This window comes from Styela clava, chromosome 5, assembly GCF_964204865.1.
Source record: "Styela clava chromosome 5, kaStyClav1.hap1.2, whole genome shotgun sequence".
Taxonomy (NCBI): Eukaryota; Metazoa; Chordata; class Ascidiacea; order Stolidobranchia; family Styelidae; genus Styela; species Styela clava.
This window is the reverse complement of record NC_135254.1, coordinates 2,051,016-2,074,849: the sequence shown is the minus strand read 5'-3', so window position 1 is coordinate 2,074,849 and position 23,834 is coordinate 2,051,016. Positions and strand designations below refer to the sequence as shown.

At 38.1% G+C, this 23,834-nt stretch overlaps 1 protein-coding gene across 5 annotated transcripts in view; it reads right to left on the bottom strand.

Annotated features, from left to right (window-relative positions):
- Positions 1-23,834, bottom strand: part of LOC120344714 (uncharacterized) — a 79,579-nt gene that overhangs the window by 32,179 nt on the left and 23,566 nt on the right. For all 5 annotated transcript variants that reach the window (XM_078112903.1, XM_078112902.1, XM_078112907.1 and 2 more), the window contains 23 exons: positions 23,516-23,751; positions 23,041-23,166; positions 21,373-21,519; positions 20,702-20,899; positions 19,439-19,552; positions 18,636-18,736; positions 18,203-18,380; positions 16,971-17,121; positions 16,192-16,314; positions 15,423-15,489; positions 14,614-14,676; positions 13,438-13,569; positions 11,982-12,265; positions 10,148-10,312; positions 8,181-8,293; positions 6,727-6,902; positions 4,952-5,063; positions 4,315-4,385; positions 3,686-3,811; positions 2,931-3,007; positions 1,967-2,123; positions 1,309-1,393; positions 546-638 (listed from right to left, as the gene is read on the bottom strand). In XM_078112903.1, the coding sequence (XP_077969029.1) occupies positions 546-638; positions 1,309-1,393; positions 1,967-2,123; positions 2,931-3,007; positions 3,686-3,811; positions 4,315-4,385; positions 4,952-5,063; positions 6,727-6,902; positions 8,181-8,293; positions 10,148-10,312; positions 11,982-12,265; positions 13,438-13,569; positions 14,614-14,676; positions 15,423-15,489; positions 16,192-16,314; positions 16,971-17,121; positions 18,203-18,380; positions 18,636-18,736; positions 19,439-19,552; positions 20,702-20,899; positions 21,373-21,519; positions 23,041-23,166; positions 23,516-23,751 (3,095 nt within the window). The remainder of the gene's footprint in view (positions 1-545; positions 639-1,308; positions 1,394-1,966; positions 2,124-2,930; positions 3,008-3,685; positions 3,812-4,314; positions 4,386-4,951; positions 5,064-6,726; positions 6,903-8,180; positions 8,294-10,147; positions 10,313-11,981; positions 12,266-13,437; positions 13,570-14,613; positions 14,677-15,422; positions 15,490-16,191; positions 16,315-16,970; positions 17,122-18,202; positions 18,381-18,635; positions 18,737-19,438; positions 19,553-20,701; positions 20,900-21,372; positions 21,520-23,040; positions 23,167-23,515; positions 23,752-23,834) is intronic.

The following is a 23,834-nucleotide window of genomic DNA, read 5'->3' as shown; positions in this document are numbered from 1 at the left end:
GGGCTGAACCATGCCAATGTTCAGAGTTTGTCTGCACAACACTTAAGAATATAAACAAGACAGCGATCAGGGACCGCGACTTATCGATTTAGCGGTGTGTATCCTTTGCTCGGACTCAATAGCGACACCGTGTGTCCCCTCATTATTTAATTAATAACTCGCTAATGATACAACATATTTCATCCAAAATCAATAGGCTTCTGGTCCGAGATATGATAAATGCACATGCAAAATTCGGAGCAGATTCAACATCGCTTTCATAAAATATCGCGTAACATACGAAAGTGAAACAGACAGATCTTGATCGGTCAGTATGTTGATAAGTGACTAGATTGCCTCAGACTATGTTTCTGTGGGTTGTGCATCTTTCTTCACAAATTAATAGGAGTGGTGCACAAATCATCATTGGCAATGTGTTATTAAACTTGCATTTATATGTAGAATAAAATTTAAGCTACCATTTATGGTAATTCAAATTAAAATAAATAACCAAAAACTTTGCTCCCAGACACCATTTCCTTGAACAGTACGACATTTGAACTTACCAATAGGTGTCGATGTCCATGAATTGTCCTCATTGTTTTTCTTGACTTCAGCCGGTTGCTTAATAGTTCCGCTTGATCCGCCAAGAGGACTCCCTGAAATAAGAAAAAATACGAGAATGTACAAGTTTTCACTGGCACAATGTTGATTATTTTTTTAACAGTGAAAATCTTTTAGTCCGACATTACCCTCGCTACTTACTGTGGGAATAACCCAGCAATCCTTTCACAAACAATCATTTTCATACAGCGTAGCGGCAAATCAGAAACAGATGCCATGCTTGGCAAATAGCCATAGAAAATAAAAATATAGCGACATTTTGCTTGATATATCAGGAATGAGTAAGAAAAAATTTAGGAAATAAAAATAGGTAATAGCCTAAGAATAAAAATTGAAACAATTGGTCAATTAGTGAATGAGAAAATCAATTGTTTCATGACAAGAAGAAAACGAGAATATCGGTCAGAGACCGAAGACTTATCAATCGAAAGTTAGGGGATCCCCCAAAACAGCGCTCTTACTCCATAGTGACACCTTGTGTCCCATCACTAATTAATTAATAACTCGCTAATTATTTGACATAATTCATCCAAAATCAATAGGCTTCTGGTCCGAGATATGATGAATGCACATGCAAAATCTGGAGCAGATTTAATCTCGCTTTCGTGAGATATCGCGTGCATCTAACAGACAAACAGACATACAAATACCTATAAACATACTTACCGATTAAAATCGATGAGTAATAACAACATCAGCTCTTACCTGGTGTTTTATTGAACAATCTTTGTCGTTGCTGCTTTTGTTGCTCAATTTTAGCTCTACGAACTAGCTCTTGCAGTTTTTCCTCCTAAAAGTAATTCAGTTTTATAAATTTACTCAAAGAAAAGTCAAGAAATCTCAATTAGGATTGGAAATACTACAAATTTAAGAAGTATGAAGTTATGATCAGGGGTGTAATGTAAAAAAATAACATTTTTCGGGGCTCCCGAAGTATGCGTACCAAGATGGCGGACATCGGAATGTAATATGTGTACTAGGTTAGGGTTAGGCCATAATTTTAGGTGTAAATACTACGGGAGGCTCTTGGCTAGTCTTCGAACTGATAATAGGACTAAAATAAGGAAAATTGAAAAAAAATTATCACCTAACCCTAACCTGTTACCCATGTTACGATGTCCGCCATCTTGGTTCGCATACTTCGGGAGCACCCATTTTTCTGTAATATACACAGCAATTTTTCGTAGTCTGAAACGCCTCTCACCCTCAAAACTCTTGTAAATCCATGTTAGCAGACAGAACCGCTAGCTGGCAAATAACTTGGCAAACAGAAATCTTAGAACCTCCCCCCCCCCTGCTTCAAAAATTCCTGGCTTCTATTCAAGCATAGACAAAACTACAGAAAAAAATAAGGTCCCCCCACCTCCTCCTTTTTCCTTATTTGTTCTCTTTTTCTTAATTCTCGTTTCGACAGCACAGGGGTGAATCCTTCCTCGTCAACAAAATCTGGAGAAGCGTTCGTTTGATTCTGATCCATTTGAAGAGAAATTAAACTCTCAATGTCAAGGATTTCTTGGTCTCTGAATGAGGAATTAGATAGAAAGAAGATTATTTTAGGACTGTGGCACAGGAGAAAATTTACAACTGGCTTAACCCTCTCCATGCGGTGGGCACGTATACGTACCCACGACAAAAGTCGCTAGATTGCGGCGGGTACGTTGATGTACTCCACTGTTTTATTTAGCAATCGGTCGCAAACTGTTGGTCTAGTTTTTCCGGGTTTTAGTTTATTGATAAGAAGTCTTCTTCGAGATTAACATAAGCGACGGTAAATCTCGCTTTCGTTTACAACGGGAATGGCACTAACTGTGGCACAGGAGAAAATTTACAACTGGCTTAAGAGTTGTGAAAAATTTCGGTCAGCCATCAAGCTTCAGCTCCCACAAAATCAAATTTTGAAAACAAAAACGTTACCATGAGCAAAGCATACTTTACCAGACTGCTAGAAATAAAAATTTTTTGAGTCTTAATAAGAAGTTATGACTTATTTTATCTGCGCTTCCCAAAGTATGGACCAAGATGGCGCACAACCTGAAACCTAACCTGGTACACATACTATGTTCAGGTTGTGCGCCATCTTGGTGGACATATTTCTGGAAGTCCATTTTATCAAGCATTTTATCAAGTTGGATTGATTAGGTAGGCTTTTTCCGAGATAAGTATATAAATACACGATTAAACTGTTCTATCAGCTTTCTTTTCCTGGGGATAATATGAGAAATCTTTTAAATTAAATTTAATTAAAGTTAGCTACCTCCCTTTTGTTTACAGCCTAGTTCAGAGTGACTTCCGCAAACAAATAAAAACAATGAAGCGTTAACACTAACCTGTGCGAGACGTCAGGCAGATCATCAACATTCACAACACTTGCGTAATTATGCAGATCGTATAACTTGAATAATTCCTGAAATAAACAAACAAAGATTAATTTCAAGGTCAAAAAAGGTTCAAGGACATTGTTGTGTTTTATGCTTAAAATATTACGCGCAAAAGCATAGGTAACGGATAAGCAGTCGGTCCCCCAATAAATCTATGTTGCCACATTTACGTGATATACTCAGAGTCTGCTACTATAATCACTTCATTTCATTTGTCCCTATCTATTAGTCATCATTGTATATCACAGTGAAATGTGGCAACAGGCACATGGATTAACCAGTGCAAAGGTCAAGTTAAAACTCTTAAGGTCATCCTCCAACAACACCTCCCAAAGTCATTTGGAATATGAAGGTCAAACAACAGCATGTTCAAAAACTTCATAACCCAAAATTTTCAATTTCAAGATCCAGATTTCTAAGGTCATTCAACAATTTCAAGGTCAAAGAACCTCAACTCTATAGACCATTCTAGATGTAATTCCAAGGTCATTTATCAATATTAGGGTCATCGAGATACTACTGGGAGCCACTTTACAAGGTCATTCAAATTAAAGGTTAAACAATGTCTCTAATGAATTCCACGTGTTATTTCAAGGTCATTTGCCAATTTCAAAGTCACTACAGACATTGGAAATCCTTTCATAGCCTCAAGGTCAAACATGAACACATTTCAAGGTCATTCAAAATATGAAGGTCACACATACCTCATGTTGTTTTGATTTCTTATTCGTTTTACTTGCAGCATCATCAGGATTCTTCGCTGAGGCATCACGTATCGCTTCATCGATTGCTTCCTGATGCGTGTAATCGACAGAATGAAGAGAGTAAACCTAGAAAATATCGAAAGTCAAGTTATGGACATCACATAGTCGAAATCTGCCATGAATAAACTTTCTCAGGGGACTACAGTGATATGATATCGACTACATCATGGTTGCATTCCTGATCATATTGACGCGAATCGGCACTTTCTGTCGCATTATTTATCCACCATCATATCGGAATAATAGTTAGAAGCATATGCGAGTCGTTTTGCACATTCTAATCAGATACGCATACATGTGAGGAATTGCAGAATTTATTTTAGCCAACGATTCATTATTTTCATTCATATTTTCAACAGAAATTTATATCCTTAAAAACTATAGTCTTAATTTCAGCACGCGCAAGTGGGCCAAATCCAGCCTGCGGGCCATAATTTGCCCACCTCTGCATTAACTCATTTTTTCCTCGTGGCCGTTTGTAACTTTGCTCAAAGATGGATCTTCTCAACTAATGAGAGAGTGCGTAACAACCTACTTTGAGCAAAAACTTTGAAAAAAAATCTATGTACCTGAGCATTCCCACTGACAAAGCCTCCCTGATCGTTTCTATTCTTGTTTCCTCTTTCACCTTGATTTCCTCCTGAATAAGAGAAGTTATTGTTTAAGATAGCTCCCGTAAAACATTTTGGGTCTAGCAAAGTGAACGACGTGACTCCTAATGGCAGATGCATGTACTCACAGTACGACAAATAAGTTTGTTATTATTTGAAGACTTCCTGAAATAACAACTAAAACAGGTACGCATCATAAGTGATGCAAGAGTCTTACTGCACACTAACACAAATATATTTCTGTAACGTTTCGTCTGACCAAGGTCAGACTTCCTCAGACATATCTCACAAAACGTTACAGAAATATATTTGTGTTATTGTGCAGCAAGACTCTTGAATCACTTAAGATAGTTATCTTTACTCTTGCTACAGCATCCTTGCATTATATGGATACGAATCCGCCAGCACAAAAGCATAGAAGATAAGTAGTTAGTCTCGCAGAAACCAAATCATTAGCAAAAAATAGATACTGGTCCATAATGACAGCAGATCAAAAGTCTATTATAGAAAAATGTAACATAGGCAAATTTCGATTTACTACAACGACACAGAGCAATTTTTATTTCTCTTCAAAAAACATTAAACAACCCCTTACCCCCTCTTCCTCTCCCTCGTCCACGTCTATCCTGATAGCCCCCTCTTGTGGTTGGAGGCTTGTTATCTCGGTTTCGTGAGTTTGACTCCGTTTCCAAAGGATCATTCATGTCCTAAAAAGTTAAAAAAGCATTAGCAGGGGCAAAGCCAGTAATTTTCAAAGCGGGGAGGAGAAGCTGAAAATTTGAATTGCAAAGTTATTGGAACATCTAGCAAAGGGGTTCCCAAACCAAGGGTCGCGACCCCAAATTGGGTCGGAGTGATAATTAGGTAGGGTCGCAAACAGGTCATGGGGTCGGTGGGGTCGCTGAGGTATGGTAGAGAATGGATGTACAAAACATTTAAGATTTGACAAACCATGTTAAATTTAGGAGGGTACCATGGCTTAATGTAAAACAGGCCCATAGGCATCACTCTATGCTTATGCTATAGAAAATGTAAGTATTTATTGTGACATCATTGTTGGGTTTTAGCTTATTTTACTTAATACCACCACATGACCAAACTCAAAAGTCTAGTGATATAAACTCTAAAGTTTCATGAAAAATATATATCGTCCCATGAAAACCAAATTGGACTAAGTCCATTTTTCTAGTTTTGAGAAAAACACGAAAAAAAATTTTTTTTTGTTTCTTTTTTCTATTTCTCTAATACCTTACATCGAGGATGTCTAGTTTTTATGGTCCACCAAAGTTACAATGAAGGCCATATTTAGATGGTATAAAAAATATGTGCTCCGCCCCAAATTTTTTTTTTTTTTTTTTTTTGGACTTAACCCTTTTTGGCTCTCAATTTTCTGGGCCAGAAACAATTTTATTGGACTCAGGGCCCCTTTATTATATTATTATAGAGGCTGGTATGGACTCAGCGCTTTGTATTATATTTTTTGAGAGGAGCTATGTCCAAAAAACGGACTTAGCCCCAACTTACAATGCAGTTATCCAGAGCTAAGTCCACTATAGTAGACACAGCTCTGTTTAGTTCTCAAATGCCCTAAAAAAAGCAGGGTTATGTCCATAGCTGTCTTGAGATCTAGAGCACCTAGAGATAAGGCAAATAGACCAAAATGTAGAACTAAGTCCAGGAAAATCAGCAATCGAAAAATGTCATTTTTGGGAAAAGTGGACTTATCACTGTTTTGTTTTGAGGTGTCGATATATTGACCTGGGGTCGCACTGGACACTTGAAAGTTGTCTTTGGGGTCGTCCTGGAAAAAGCTTGGGAACCCCTGATCTAGAGAGTCCTGATGGAGCTTTTTTTCAATTTTAAGAGGGGGATTCTGATTACCAACCGCTGAGCATTAGTGGTTAAAAGTAGTTTCTTATTCTTTATGAGAATATTCAAGGGATACAAAGTCACACGCACTCGGTCATCTCACAGACGAATACTGAAATGCAGAGAACTATCGAAACAGAATTACACATCGGCAAAAACTGAGTTAGATCAAGCAGTTCAAACAGCGCCCCAGAAGTGTGTGCCAATAACACAAGGAAGGTAATTAATTTTGTTCGCCTACTTTACATAAGTTGTGTAAAGGGACTGAAACTTATGGGCAGGGGGTTATTCACTTGACTAACACAGACAGTCCCCGAACTCGTAATAGAACTAAAATAAGGAAAATCAAAATAAAATTATGGCGCAACCCTACTCATACTTCGAGACTATCTTCAAACAATCAGGAAAACAGTTACAACGTAGTGAACTCCACATAACTGTATATTTTGGGAAAAACTTTTGAACAAAAAATATTTGTAACTAAAAAGTTCGAATTTTTACCTGTTTTGCAACAGTATAACCGTTATTATCGCTGTTATCGGATGCTGTTTCCCATTCCTCGCCACCAACGTCTGATGAATGCATTCCGTCAACACCGGATGGCGCTCCATCAATAGTTCGGGGTGGGAGGGGAGAAGTTGGTGACGGTGTTTCTGATGTCTCATTACTCCCTTTTTCTAAATAAATTAAAAACCATTATTGAAACATTTCGGTTCCTGACTCCGAGTGAGTTTGAAATAATAAAAGTAAAGTCATTATAGCAATTTCAACCATCTTAAATGACTAAAAATTTTCAATCGATTAATCATGCAGTTCCCAAACACTTTATTTGTGCAGCGCCTAATTATCCCGAAAAAAACTCAAAGCGCACTTATACACAAAAACAGCTTTCAAATAAAACTCGCTTTAGTAATCGTCATTGCGTACTTCATGCCTTTAAAAATTTGTAAACATGTAGGCCTAGGTAATCAAAGCCAAATGTTAACCCTTTCTTTTTCATCTTTGTCCGATTTTTATTTAAAATGCTAAAAAAATTACTCATGTTCACCAAACTCCGTTCAGAAGCACCTTAGTCTTAGCAGTTTCGAAACACTGCTGAAGAGTTTGTGTCAACTGTATTGTATTTCTGACAACTAGCATTTTTCCAGATGGCTGAGCATGACCTGTGATGTCATCAGTCACAGATGACTGAGCATGACCTGTGATGTCATCTTTTTTGTTATTCTGTGTATTATGTTGCCACATTTAGGTGATATACTCAGAGTCTGCTACTATAATCACTTCATATCATTTGTCCCTATCTATTCGTCATCATTGTATATCACAGTGAAATGTGGCAACAGTCACATGGATTAACCAGTACAAAGGCCAAGGTCAAACTCTCAAGGTCAGGGACAACCTAAAACTCAAGGTCATCCTAATATTTTTAACACCTCTCAAAGTCTTTTGAAATATGTTCAAATACTTAAATATAAATAAAATTTTTAACTTCAAGATGCAGATTTTCAAGGTCATTTGACAATTTCAAGGTCAAAGAAGCTTAATAACCCACACTTTTGTGGAAAATTTGCGGATAGTCCGGACCCGCTAACTGATACAGTCTAACTTGGCAATTAGATTTTCAGAACCCCCCTTTGAAAATTCTCGGCCACTCCACTGGTACGTATTCAAAAAGAAAAATTGCAAACAACAATGCCTGGTGATTTGAGGGTCGAAACCCCACTTTTGAAATGAAAAATAAAAGCATTTTCTGTATCTTTCAAATTTTTTGTTGTCTGAAACGCTTTTTAGACCCTCAAAGACTAGCTGTTACGGTATAACTTGGCAATTACAAACCCCCCCTTGAAAAGTACTGTCCCCGCATCTGACCCAAATAACATGTTCACTATTTCAGTACAATAATTAGGCTAGTAATTGGACGAGAAGTCGTTGGAAAAAATAATAACCAACATTACCTAGGGTTCCAGGGCCATTAGTTGCATTGCCACCTGTACCAGGCTGTCTTTCGTCTTCTCTAGTCTTCCCGGCAACGGAACCTCCTTCTAAGCGTTTGAATCTGGGGGGTCGGCTGGAAAAATGATTATGTTGTTGATTACTAAGCGGTCTAGAACAACCATTTACGACCACTGAAATATAAGAATTTATAACTGATATAGGCAAGGCATAGATACATGACTGACTAGGTTTCGCGGGCCAGGTTCGGCCCGTTGGGTAATTCAACCTGGCTCTCCTGATGCTGCCACAACCAAACTAAAAAAAAATTTTGATGTTTTAATTGGATTTGTTAAGATTGCGATTAAATTTAGTTTCGGTACTAGGTTCATTGTTTTCCACTTTTACTTTTGCAACACTGTAAATATTGTTCATAAAATGTTACTTTTTACGTCACACTTACATGGCCCGCCAGTCTAAGCGGGCAAAATTTTTGGCCCCCGGTTTGAATACCTTTCCAACCTTGATCTACTATCTTTATTGCTCGTTCTACACCTAGGGATGTCTGAACGAATCGAATTTTCAAATTCATTCGAAATTCACCCTATAGTACATTTTTAAATTTAGGAATAATTTAGAATATTTTGGTTCAAAAGTCAGGGATTTCGAGCAGTCAGACTAGCAGACAAAAACAGACGATATCTCAACTGGTAGGAAACAACACGACCCACTAGGTGAAGGCTTGGCCACTAGGACGAAAGAAACTAGTATTAGTGTGAAATCTAAAATCTTCCTGATTCAGTACAAATATAGTTACACTGGGTATGAGAGCATGATCATACTCTGTAACCAATAGGGATGGGACGAGTCCGGCATTACAGAGATTCGACGAATCCGAGTAATAGGTCAAGGACTCGAATCGAATCCTACGAGTCCGTGACGTCACAATGTAAGAGTGGAAAAACACGTTTTTGACCATACTACAGCATCGCGCGCTAACAAACATACGACGTAGCTCATATTTTTTGCCTAATGGTTCTGCAGATAGCTGTTGAATCAATTTAAAAATATATTTTTCTTTTTTTTTGGCTGCCATAATACAAACGTAAACGTGGGTCAATGTGCCCCTTGGCTGTGAACTGGATTTTCAGCCAACCACTTTGCGTCAATTCTGGGCGGCTATTTAGAAATTCTTACATGTCAAATAAAAAAATAAAAAGCTTTTGACTACAATGCTTTCCCATAATTCCAGATATTTCTAACCTTAAATTTACTATGCCGCGTGTGCAAATGGTAGAGAGATGCCACTTGTCGTTAATACAATGCTTGCAATTTAGTAGTTCATGTAAACGTTCTGAAACGCTCCATGCTTTCCACTGCTCCAAAGGATAGATATTTTGAAAGCGGCTGGCGTATCATTGTTATAAGCTATCGATAGTTTTTACCTTGCGTTATATAATCTGGATATTTCGCGTCGTTTTTATTACGAGTGTTTATAATACACACGAGGGATATTGTTACATATCTAACCTTGAATTTCAACTAGTTAAGGTAGATACTGGGATTTATAGAGGTAAAAGTACAAACATAGGCGTAAATTAGTAAAAACAGAATTGATTATAGACTCGGTAAAAACGACGTGGACTCGAAATCGAATCCGAGTCCAAAAAATGCCTGGATCCGAATCCCGGCCCATCCCTAGTAACCAACAACATCTAGCACACAAATATATTCAAGCATAAAAATAAGGGTATATTTGAAGGATTTTTTATTGCCGTTCTGAGCAAAGCTTTAGGCAAGTATGCTTTGATTTTGGAAAAACTATTAAAATTTTGCAAGCACCGAAATCTTTAAAGATTCAACATTACCTATACAGCCCATTACTGTCTTTGCATGTTTTTGATGGTTTTTTACAGTTTTTGCAAGGCATGATCATAAAACTTGACCCGACATTTGCAACTAACAAGTAAATACAAAAACAACTTCCAACCTGTCTTGCTTTGGTCTTGTTGATTTCTTTCTTCTATCGTTTGAAAGAAACTCTCTATTGCCTCCTCCCCGTGATGGACCACCTCCGCGAGGCGGTCGACTGCTACCATTACTTGGAGGTCCTCTCGGTTCACGCTCAATGGAGGTATACATGGAATGTTGAGAACTGTATGGAAGAGATATTGTTATGTTATTGTTGTTGTTGGCTTTCTTGTTAGTATTTTTCCTCTTATTGTTATGAAAAAAAATCACTTTTCTCATTGCCTACTGGACCAAAATTTTTAGAGGTTAAATGTTGCAGCTTTCGCTAAAAGACTATTTATTTGAAAAATTTTGAGGGCTACATGAGATTAATTTTTTGTCTGCGATGACGTCATCAAAAATTGCGCACCTTGTGGTAGTTCCGCTTTCACGTTAATCGCCAAGATTGCCGTACAGGTAGTCTACTGTGATAGATTGCATACTCGTACTACTTTTCGGTTCGGCCTGGTGTCAATATATTTGAGCAACGCTCTCATATTTTATACAAGTGCCAGTACTTTTTACGAGGCTACTAACTTTATAAGACATCAGAAGTCGCAAGCGAGAGGCGTCAAAATTTCACTTCTTCAACCATCATTACAGGCTTGGCCCAATAAACTGATAGTTTTCCATGAAATTTATGTTTTTGTTTACAGTAATCATCACTGTCATGTCATAATATCATTGCATGCATGATTGATCACTAGTATAAATACAGATCATTCAGCTGTAAAAGGACACTCTGTCCTTGATGATATGTTAATCATGTGCTCTGTCTGGTTGTGTTATTTACTTTTAACTTCAGAATAAACTTTCAACCGACTTATCAGAAACTTTTAAAATTCAGATATCACAACCCTGTTTTGATAAATATCCCTGGATTTTTATTCCCACCAGAGTCTAATTCAATTTCAACTTGGTGATCTTTTAGGGCAGTGGTGCACAACACGAGGCACGCGTGCCAAATTTGGCACGCCTTACACTCAAACGTGGTACGCGAACGGTTTTGTAAAAAAAAATATTTATGATATACATTAAAATATCACGTTTATATCAAAATCAGCAGTATTTCAGGACATTAGATATTCGTTATTATGTATTGTTATTGCAATTTGTTTGTTTTACGGGAGTTAATTAACAATACCACAATTGTGCGTGGCACGCGACAAGATTATTTTGAAAAATTTGGCACGTATCCTCATTTGAGTGGTGTACCCCTGTTTTAGGGGGGTTGCAGACTATAGTTACTTTTTACTCCCTATCATAGTCTTGGTTTTTTTTTTACCCCACGACCACGGTGTTACTGTTCTGCTTTATTCATTTTAAGCACTGCATTCTTTCACTTTCGTTTTGCTTCATTTATTATGTTCGCTCAGGCGTGAATAATTTTCTATTGTGGTTGTTTTCTGTTTTTACTGTTTGGGCAGCATGCTCATTATTAGTGTGTGGTTTTGTTAATCTGTATGAATCGATGTATTGACTTTGAACTGAGTTGTATTGTCAACTTTACACACGGATTAAACTAATCTTATTTACTCTTCACATTTATTCCTTCTTTTATAAAAATAACACACTTACGCATTTTCATTATTCAACTGTTGGCCACGGCCTTGGTATGGAGGAGCAGATCTTGCACCATTTTTACTTTACTTTTTTTACTTTATTTCCTCATGATCATTTTAGCGGAGTCGCAGACTAGAGTTACTTTTTTTACCCCCATCCGAGTCTTGGTTTTTTAGCATCAAGAACCAAGAATTCAATTAATCTCACTTACTCTCTGCATTTGATACTTTAAAAAAAATAACTCCACTCACCCATTTTCATTATTCAGCCTTTGGCCCCGACCTGGGTATGGGGGAGCAGATCTTGCACCCCCTCGAGTTGAAATTCCTCTCCCACGCCCTCTTGTGGATGAACTGGCAAACCCTCTCCCACGCCCTCGTCTAGAAGGTTCTCCTCGAGCAGAGAATGGTATTGAGCTGCCACGCCCCCTTGTATTGATTGGTCGATCTCTAGGTGGGCGTGTAGAATCTTGACGATCACTATGGTTACTAACGCCATTTGCTCGATTTTTCGTGTTATCTTGGGCTGAATTTTCCTGGACATTAAAAATAAATTTAGCTAAATTGCAAAAGTTATTGATAAATTGTTTACTTTGTGTCACTATGGTTGAACTTTGATTGTAGTGGCAATGAATGTGGCTGTTTTTTGATACTGTTAGATCCGGCCCGCAGAACAATATAATCTGGCCCGCAACGCTTCACTGAATTATATTAACAAAACAACTGTATTAACGATTATATTCTTTACGTAACAGGATTTGTTTTGAGACACCAAATTATATTATCATCTAACGAGTATATAATTCACAATCATTGGTTTAATGAGTCTATAATTGATTATAATTAGACAAATGGCAACAGAACGTAAAAAAAGTTGATGCTGAGTGTAAATGGTTTTAATGGCGCAGAAAATATTCAAATGATCAGTCTTCGCGTGTTGCTTGAAATTTAACTGAAATCTGTGTGAAAAAATGTGATTCATTGGCCATTCCCTCGGTTTGTAACTTTCTAAAAATATATGCGGCCCGCCAATGACTTGTAACTTTTAATTTTGGCCCGCGAACGACAAAAGTTTGCCGACCCCTACATTAGGTAGTTCACTTAATATAGTTGCCAACATGCATCCTCCCTTTGCTTAATTCGAAACTTTTAATTTCGCCTTACTATATGTATAAACGAAAACTAAGACCTCGTTTTTTGTTCAATATTTAGTGTCACACGCTACTCGCACTCCGGCTTCAGTAAAGTTTAAATAGTGCACAATGTGTGAACATGTATGTATTACAATTTTACTAAATAAATGAAGAACATGCATCCTCCATTTGCTTAATTTGAATTTTTTTTATTTCGCCTTATGTTATGTTTTATGTTCAATATTTAGTGTCACACGCTACTCGCACTAATGTGTACACATGCATGTATTACAATCAGACTAAAGTAATGAAGAATATTATCGGTACTACACATAAATACGAAATAAAATCTCTCTCCTATAAATAAAAGTTTAAAAATGGTGTTTTAACTGAAGGCAGCTTTCCCCACTATCAAATTCATGTATCTTTTACGAATTAAGTGGTCAACATTCCCACACTAAAGCCGCAAAGGCGAAGTCGAAATTTTGAATTTCCTTTAGTCGAAAATCGAGATCCCTACTTTCCATGGTGATAATCAAAGGATCAAAAATGGGCAAAAAGTGAAAAAATCTTACTTTAGCGTTGGAGTCATTTTTCGGTTTATTGGATGATTGTACGCCAGTCTCCTCATCTTCTGAGTAGCTTTCATCAGAATCTGTGTATTCCTCCGAGTGTTCCCCTATCTCACGTTTCCGGGTAGATATAGGCTGAGAAATTTATTAATTGTTTAGTCAATTGGTCGGCAACCTTTTTTAAGTGACGAATCGGTAAAGCCTGACAAAAATTTTGGCGGACCACCTTTATACAAACTAACTAATCTAATTAATTATATGAATTAGACAATTTTGGTTGACAATACATTCAAAAACAAAGGTGATACTATTCACGTAACATGTTTTTATTACGTTCACCCTACTTAGATATTTCGCTTTTATAGTTTTAGTAGTCAATTTTGAAAACCCGACCTCGCATAAAGGTAACAATGCTATTGCATTGTATCTTTTTTATGTCACCTTTCTGCGGACCGGTAGTAACCTATCCGCGGACCGGCGATGGGCCGTGGCCCGGTGGTTGCCGATCACTGCATTAGATCATAGTTTAACTTCTTCAGACAAAACAAGATATAACTTAGTAAGTATAACTTAGTGACTTGACAATATATTCAAAACAAAGGTGATGCTATTTATTGCGAAATCTGCATTTGTTTGCTGGCCATTGATTGCTCCCAATTTGAAGACATGGTCGACAGTGATACACGTTACGTGTTTCTTACGTTCAGCCTACTTCGGTATTTGCCTTGTGTTTGTTTGGTCGGCAGCCCGGTGGTTGCCGACCACTGGTTTAGTCAATTTACTTTAAGTAATTACCATTGCTTCTTGTGGCAAAAAAGTTTCGGCACTCTCAAAAACACCAGTCTAGAACGAATTATTTCGACTAACGAGAAGTCACTGTAATGGTGAAGACCAGTGACGACCGGCAATTGGGTCGCCGGAAAATCTTCGTGGGTTTCTTATATTTCAACCAAAACCTGCGTAAATCTTGATTTTAACATATACAGTAATTAACATACCCAAAGTAACCATAAGTTACACTATGCAACTGTGCACGCGACCATAGAGAGCACATAGTCACTTCACCTTGACAGCTGGTTGGTCATGATCAGTCATATGGACTGATGACATCACCTGTCATGTTTAACCATCTAGGAAAATGATAGTTGCCAGAAATACAATACAGTTTACACTACAAACCTCAAATTCATCTGAAACATACACCTCAGAGTCGGTTGTTTCTCCGTCTACATGGTCATCCCGCTGTGAAAAAATATTATGTCACACTTAATATGATTGCAGATTTGAGTTTTAATATTCGGGTCTTGAGGGGCCTAGTCTAGAATTTAAAGGGGGTTCTGTATAAGCTGGCTAAAGGCCGGTAAATATGAGTTATCAGGAGCCAAAGTGTTTCAAGCAACAGAAAATTGATATGTATGAAACATGGTTACACCCGCAAATCAAGTCAGGAAGATTTCTCACAGTTGTGATGTTGCAATGACTGTTTTGCATGATGTTGCAATAATTGTTTTGCAATGTCACGTTATGTCGGGATTAAGTAAGAAAACGAGAATATCGGTTAGAGACCGAAGACTTATCGATCGAAAGTTAGGGGATCCCCCAAAACAGCACTCTTACTCCATAGTGACACCTTGTGTCCTATCACTATTTAATTAATAACTCGCTAATTACACGACACAATTCGCCCAAAATCAATAGGCTTCTGGTCCGAGATAAGATGAATGCACATGCAAAATCTGGAGCAACTTCAATCTTGCTTCCGTGAGATATCGCGCGCGATATCGATTAAAATCGATAAGTATTAAAAAGAGGATGTACGATATTAGTTTCACTTTTAATATGAGGTGTCCAAAAAATTTCGGAGTTTTCGTGAAGCGCATAATGCAGTTTTGTAGTTCAATACAAAAGAAATACCAGACACTCGTTATTAAATTTTCGAATCTTACTATTGCATGCAACCAATTTTTAGATTAAAGTTCTACACTAACCTGGAATTTTGTGCTTTTGTATGGAGCTGTCCTGGGCCTATCATGGCCTCCTCTGGGGGGTGCAGTTCTTAAAAAAAAAAGAATAGAAGTTAGCTTCATGAAAAGAAATATTAAAAATCGCATGTCAGGGTGAAAGGAGACTTAAAACCAATACTGGTCATCAAGTAGCGGCGGCGTTCCCAAAGAATGTGCACCAAGATGGCACCCTATCCTGGTACACATACTATGTTCAGGTTGTGCGTCATCTTGGTGCACATACTTCTGGAGGTTTGTAACGGCAACCATTTGGAAAGTCCAACACAGTGGTTCCCAACATTTTATAGTGGTTCCCTTTCAGAAGGGTTTTAGCACTTATGCCCTGTTCATCATTCCAGTGGTATTTATAGTGTTATTTTGATTGGTAGATTCCAATTCTCATTATGTTCAAAAAATTCATGCTCAACAAAGAGACAACATTCTGTGAAATATCCTTAGCAAGTAATGAAACTAGGAAGAATGGATAGTTTTTTGGTGAAGTGGAAACTAACATTCGTATTGCGCCGAGCATTGTGACTCCTTCCAACTCCTGGGTCCCTGGTTGGGAACCACTGTGTAACAGAACATGATAAATAGAATGAAGTCAAACTAAATATGTTATTTAAAAAAAAAAACAATAGGTACATCAAGATGACCTGGTATATGCCGAATAGTCACCCTTTAGGTTGACTCCAAGCACCACAGTGCGATTTTAAGATGAAACTTACATGAAAGTATTCTTAAACAAACATACCTGAATCCTCTCCTTGCACCGCGTGTTCCTCGCCCACGAGTACTGACAGACGCTCCTCTTTCGTAATGAGAATGACCGCCTCTGATTGGAGCGCCTCGGCTGTAACTTCCGCCTCCTCGAGATCTAGAAAAATTGAAAAAGGTTTGAAGTGAGGTTTTTGCACGTTTTTGCAAGATTTTTGCACGGTTTTTCACTGTTTTTATGGTGGTTTTAGGTTGATATTAAGCTAATATTCGGCAAAGTATTCAATCGAGTATACCGGTCAGAGACCGAAACCTCATCGATCGAAAGTTAGGGGATCCCCCAAAACAGCGCTCTTACTCCATAGTGACACCTTGTCGCTAATTATACAACTTTAAATCAATAGGCTTCTAGTCCGAGATATGATGAATGCACATGCATAATTTGGAGCAAATTCAACCTCGCTAAATCAAAACTACATGTTTTTCTCATCTTCTCAAAACAGCTTTTTCAGGTTTTGTCTTTATTTCGTTATTGTAAGATTGAAATAAGGCTTGATCTTTTTACGAATTTATAATGAAATGTACGTTTATTTACAATAATTCGTGAATTGAAAATATGTAAGAATTCGCAAAAAACATGGCGAGTCACGGTTTGTGATCCGCCATCCCTGGTTAAGCGGTTTAAAATAATCATGAACTTATTACCGGTACATCAAACGCCACATTGCGGTTATCCCGTTGATTTCATGTGGTTAACCGGTAAATTTCACCCGGTTAACTGTTATAGTCTGATGGTCTCCCACATCCACTACATACCTTCCGCGGCCTCTACCACGACCAGTGCCACGTTCATCATAGTGACGTTCTGTGTATCGATCTGACCTTGGGGGTCGCGAACTTTGACCTCTCCTTGAACTGTTCTTTTCTCGATAATACGAGTCTTGACGAGATGAAACTGGTCGCCGGCCTGAAATTTAAGATGAAAATTTAAAATTTTGGAATAAGAAAAGAAGAAATATTCAATTAAGATTGTTTTAAATTCTCCATTTTTAGAATAATTTTGTTAGATTGACTAATATCACACAGAGAATAGTAGATGGATCATGGGCGTTCCCGAAGTATGTGCACCAAGATGGCGCACAACCTGAACCCTAACCTGGTACACATACTATGTTCAGGTTGTGCTGCATCTTGGTACACATACTTCTGGAGGTCCAGATCTTGTGGTACAGCTGCAATCCTCAGGGCAAGCAGTTATCAATCTTTGAAACGTGAAATACTGTATATCCTGCATATAAGCCAAGTTTAAAACTCAAAAAAAAAAAGTTGCCGAACGAAGGGGTCGGCTGATACTCGCATACCACTGATCTCACTAAAAATTTGGCTTATATTCGACTCCAGGAGAGCAACAGAGGAGTTGGGTAAGGGCACAATGCTAGACACAAAACTCATTATACTTTACATTTACAATAAAACTCCCCATTTCTCCTAGTTACTTATCGATCTTAAGATCGAAGATCGATTTGGTACTCCTGAAGTATGCTCACCAAGATGTCGCACAACCTGAACCCTAACCTGGTACACAGCCTGAGTTCAGGTTGTGCGCCATGTTGGTGCGCATACTTCAGGAGGTTTGGTTATTTCACAGAGTGTTTTCACTTTGTTGAGCATGAATTGTTTGAACATAATGGGATTTAAATCCACCAATCGAACTAAACAGGGGGGGGGGGGGGGGGTCGGAGGCTAAACAGGGTTATGAGTGCTAAAGCCTCAAGAAAAGGGACACAAGCCATAAAAGACTGAGAACCATCGCTCTACAGAACTATGGTTGTGCACCAGTATATAGCTTTCATATTTTATTCATTTTTCTGGTCCTCCCGGAGAATGTGTACCAGGTTAGGGTAAGGCCATAATTTTATCCCAATTTCTATTTACACAGATTGATGTAAAAAAAGGCGAACAAAATTAGTTCCCTCCATATTGACACACACACCCCTGGAACACCCATATTCCTACATCTCTATCGCAGACAATATACAATAACTCACTTTCAAAATCTCGATTCTTGCTCGCGTCTTTCAAATCTTCGTTTTTATCAAAACTCGGTTTTTCTTCAGTTTTCTTAATCTCTGGCTTCCCTTCGACAGCTTTAGGAGCAGTTTCCCTCAACGTTCGTTTTTTGTCATCTTCAGTGGGAGTGTATGTTACAGTTTTTTCGGCTTCAGTCTGGAAAAGTTTAAAAAAACAAAATTATTTTGACAAAAATAGAACTATATGTTCCGCCACAAAACTGATTACCACCGGCACACGTGGGGATTTTTGAGCTCGAAATTTGTTTTCTCAGAGTTAAAATTTTCCTCAATCCAGAGTTTGCGTCCGAGCACAACTATTTCCCAATCCGAAGCCAATATCGATGTAAATTTTCTCTCGATTTCACAGTCCTCAACATCTGAAAAACAATTAAAAATGTGGCAACAGTACCTGCATCTTCTTCTTCCTCTCTTCCCAGACATTGGTGCCTGGAGGTTGGGCTGGTACCGTGGATGGTTTGCTTGGGACGGGAGTTGGTGGCTTCTCTTGGCCTGAAAATTGAAAAAAGGGGTTAGTTGGCATGGGGGAGAGAGTGGATAAGATTGCTCAATTGGTTACTTCTGTTCACTCCATCATAGCTCATTTTAGCGCAAGAATATTTTTAATTAATCATTACAAAGAACTGAATATATTCCCTGCAAATATTAAATCCCAGAATCTTTCATCATTTGTTATAGAATAAATTCACATAACAGTTGAAGTATTTGATGATGATATTAAAACGAAAATATCGGTCAGAGACCGAAGACTTATCGATCAAAAGTTAGGGGATCCCCCAAAACAGCGCTCTTACTCCATAGTGACACCTTGTGTCCCATCACTAATTAATTAATAACTCGCTAATTATACGACATAATTCGCCCAAAATCAATAGGCTTCTGGTCCGAGATAAGATGAATGCACATGCAAAATCTGGAGCAGATTCAATCTCGCTTTCATGAGATATCGCGTGCATCTAACAGACATACAGACAGACAAGTACCTGTCAACATACTTACCGATTAAAATCGATAAGTAATAAAAAAAATTCTAGTGTTGATTCTGTATGTTTCAGTAGCTTTTAACATTTCAGTGTTCACTTACAGATTTTTTTCAAGATTACTTTTAACCAAGTGCACATGACGTTGGCTTAACTGAACTTAAATAGGAGAAAAATTGATCAACAAATAAACTCTTCGCATCCAATAACTAACCTTTCACGGGATCAGCAGTTGCAGGTTTTGACGTCGAGGTCGGGGTGAGTTGTCCTGTCTGTTTCATTTCGGACTTCTTGGATGGTTCGGTCTGAGATTGCTGGCGTTGTGGAACTGAGGATAAAATGTATTGAAATTGTAAAGAGTGCTTGGAAAACGCTTTTTATCACCTTCAAATCCTTAGTAGGGATAATTAACAATAATTATGTGCGAGGGGATTGCTGGACTCCTCGCCACCATAGGGTGGATTCTAAAATACCCATTGGCTTTTCGAGGATAACAGCTCAGCAGTTGGTGCATCGTGTTAGTTACTACTGGCACTTCGTTAGTTACTTCTGCACTCACCATTGCCCCCCTGACTTACAATTTGCCAGTGCACAGGTTTGAATCACATCAAGTCAAGTTTATTATCTCCAACCAGTAAAAAAGTCAGTTTTACACAAAATACGAAAGAAAAAAGATTATCACACATTTCAACTTGGGAAGAGAAGTCGCGAGGAACCAAAGTTGGTTATCGAACAGCAACACCCAATTATGTGTAAAAATATTTCTGAATCTCCATGCCGTCGCAAGGTGGTTCACTTAAGCGCTTGTCATGTTTCCATGAAATATATATTAGTATGACTCTTAAATCCTTGAGCAACCTTCAAGTGTGTTAGTTAGCCCCCTGCAACTCTTCTATGAGGATACTCCTGTGGTATGTGTACCAGGTTAGGGTTAGGCCATAATTTCAGGTACAAATACCATGAGAGTCACTTGGCTAGTCGCTGAACTCGCAATAGAACTAAAATAAGGAAAATTGGAATAAATTATGGCCTAACCCTAACCTGGTACACATACTACGGGAGTCACTTGTCTAGTCTCCGAACTCGCAATAGAACTAAAATAAGGGAAATTGGAATAAATTATGGCCTAACCCTAACCTGGTACACATACTACGTTCCGGTGTCCGCCATCTTGGTACGTATACTCACATTGTTGGTACTCCCGTAGTATGTGTACCAGGATAGGGTCAGGCCATAATTTCATTCCGATTTTCCTTATTTTAGTTCTATTACGAGTTCTGGGACTGTCTGTGTTAGTCAAGTGAATATATCAACGGCCATAGGTTTCAGTCCCTTTACACAACTTGATGTAAAATAGGCGAACAAAATTAGTCACCTCCATATTGCTACACTTACTTCTGGAGCGCCTCTATTAGAATTTTATTTCTATGTAACTTAGACACCTTGCTTTGCAAAAAATAACACAGCAACCCCAAACCTGTATCAAATTTTTTATCTTTATTCTTCTGTTGTTGCCTTTCTCTGACATCGTAGCGCTGCGTTTCAAATCTTCTTTTATCGCGATTATCTTCTCGTCTCGTGTCACGATTGTCGTCACGACGGATGTCTCTTGTGTCTTCTCGCTTATCACGATTGTCAGGTTTTTCCCTGTCGTCACGACGATCATTTTGTCGAGCTAAAAACCAAAATTTAGAGTCAGTTTTTTTCATTATAAATATTGGGGGGAGGGAAATAAATAACGAAAAAAACAGGCAAACGCTTCCATGTGTAGTAAAAAAGACAAATTAGAAAACCGAAGAAATTCGCCCTCCAAATGAGAAAAAATAAAAAAATTCCCCCCCCAAAACCAATAACAAAACAAACCTCTTCTATCTCTTTTATCCTCATTTCTGGATCTTTGATGCGAGGTCCAACAATAAAGGATAGGGGATTACCCCTCCCCGAACATAATAAAGTAAGAAAGCAACTAAAAAAATAGGGACATTCCCCTCCCAAAACTAATAACAAACCTCTTCTATACCAATTTCTAGATCTCTGTCGTGGAGTTGCAAGTTTAACAATGAAAATAGGTGCCCCACCCCCAAAAAAAAAAACACCTAATAAACTAGGAAAATGTAAACTTCCCCCCCCAAACAAAAAAATGCAAACCTCCTCTGTCTCTTTTATCCTCATTCCTAGAGCTCTGTCGCGATGTTGCAGTTTCTCTCCTGGACTGATTAGCAGAATCCATGGGGGTAGCAGGTTTGGGAGCGGCCACTGAATCCGAAGTCTTCTTCTCCCCCTCTGGTTTTAATTCTGCGAATAGAAAGATATGAAATCGCTGAGTGGGATTTTAAGTTAGATACAGCGACGTATCGAAGATGGAGGGGGGAAGTTGTTGTTTGCAACCCCCCTTTTTCAAACAATGAAAAAAAAAAAATTTTTTCCCCTTTTGAAAATTCAAAAGAAAAAATTTTTGTAACATACATAGCAATTTTTTGTGGCTTGAAACGCATTTCAGATCCCAAAGTCTCTTGAAAACACAAGTTTCCCGGCATTCAAGCGAACTTACTGGCTGATACAATCTTGTCAATTATGAATTTCAATGATATGAATTATTGTAAAAAATATCGATGAAAATAACCTCATCTTGACAGCGATTGTTACATTGTGCTTATTGGCTACGTTTAGTGGCCATAACGATCGTTTCAAAATTTTGTTGTTATTGTTATTGTTATTTGTCTCCGTCTCCATTTTTAAAAAATCGGTTTTCTCTTCGAATACTGGACCAATTGCTTTGATATTTTCAGTGGTTAAAGATAAAATTTTTCTCCAGAAGGCTATTACTTTTTTTTTTCGCTATGCATCATCAAAATTATTGCCACTGGGTGGCGCTACGTGTCCATATATTTGAGCATAACTCTCTTGTTATTATTATATAAATGTTAGCGCAGCTGTTGTTTTTTATCCATAGTTTTTCATACTGAGTTTCGAGTCTCAGTCCAAGTAACCCGCCAAGTCTATCATTTGTAACTGACCCACTCAGAAAACTAATTGGCCACCCTTGGCCTAGATGTTGTAAACCAGGAGTGGGCAACATTTTTTGTCGGCGGGCCATATAACCAACTTCTGACATCTAGCCGGGCCATTCAAAAAATTCAATTTCCTCCGGGTACATGATGAATTGAAAAATTTTCACCACAAAAAGGCTATAGCTTAGTCTTACAGTAATAAAGGCAAAAGGCTTTAAATTTATGGATTTTAACCCGTGTATGCGCTTTTTTAAACATAAACTGTCAGGTTAGAATTTGATGCTTAGTGAGAAAATATCTGAGTGTTGACAAGGGCCACACTTATTGTCTTGGCGGGCCGGGTTGTGGCCCGCGGGCCGCCTGTTGTAAACAAACTGTATTTTGTTTTCATATTGAGTTTTGATCCTACGTCCTAGTAATCAAGTCTATTATTCTGCATTAAAAGCAGTAACATTTTTTTGTCAACATTTTTTTCTGAAAATGGAACAAAAATCGGGGCTCCCGAAGTATGCGAACCAAGATGGCGGACATCGGAATGTAATATGTGTACTAGGTTAGGGTTAGGCCATAATTTTTAGGTATAAATACTACGGGAGGCTCTTGGCTAGTCTTCGAACTGATAATAGGACTAAAATAAGGACAATTGGAAAAAAATTATCGCCTAGGCCTAACCTGTTACCCATGTTACGTTCCGATGTCCGCCATCTTGGTTCGCATACTTCGGGAGCACCCAAAAATCTTTGTAATTTTAAAAATAGTCGAAAGTAAAAAATATAACTTTTTTTTTGGATCACACAGTACTTACTTGAGTCATCTTTTCTCTCTCTTGTTTCCGCCGTTCTGCTTGGCTGAGCAGTGGCCTCTTTATTCCAGGTTTTCGGCTCTTTTTTATAATTTTCATCTTTTCCTCGACTATCAGTTTTGCCTTTACCTAAGCAAAAAAATTTATATATTTGTCAAAAAAATTTTCTGAAGGATATGGGACAATGTTCACTCTAATGGAATTATGAGTGCGAAGTTGCTTCACATTTGAAAAAAAAGTGCAAAATTGCTTTGGTCGATTTTGACAATTTAGGCGCCATAGTTTTTGTTTCAACTCTTTTAAAATTAATATGTACTTGAAAACGCATAACGCCCGTTATAAAAAGGTCATAACTAGGACTGCCAAATAGAATCCCAAATTATTTGAATCATTTTGTAGTTGAATCAATCCAAAAATATTGAAATTTTTCACTCCGGAAATGAAAAACAATGGCAGTGGCTTCTCGTACAAATCCAACCTGTTTTCTTGCTTCCATCCCTTTTCCTGTCTTTCTGTTCATATTCATCCGGTTCTTCCACTCTGAAATCTTTGAATTTCATTTTCGATCGGCTCATTTCATGACGAGATTTGGCCGGATCATTCGGGGCTTCTCGTTGGTATCGGAGCCTCGAGTCAGTGGCTGCCTCCACCCCCTTCGTACTCCCAGAATCCTTGTCGGAATGAGAGCTGCCACGCTTTGTTACAACAGGTTTGCTGGAAAATTTTAAGGAAAAATTCAGCGGAATCAAAAATTCAAATTCAGAGTTGACTTGATCAGTAGGGCCGGACATTTTGAA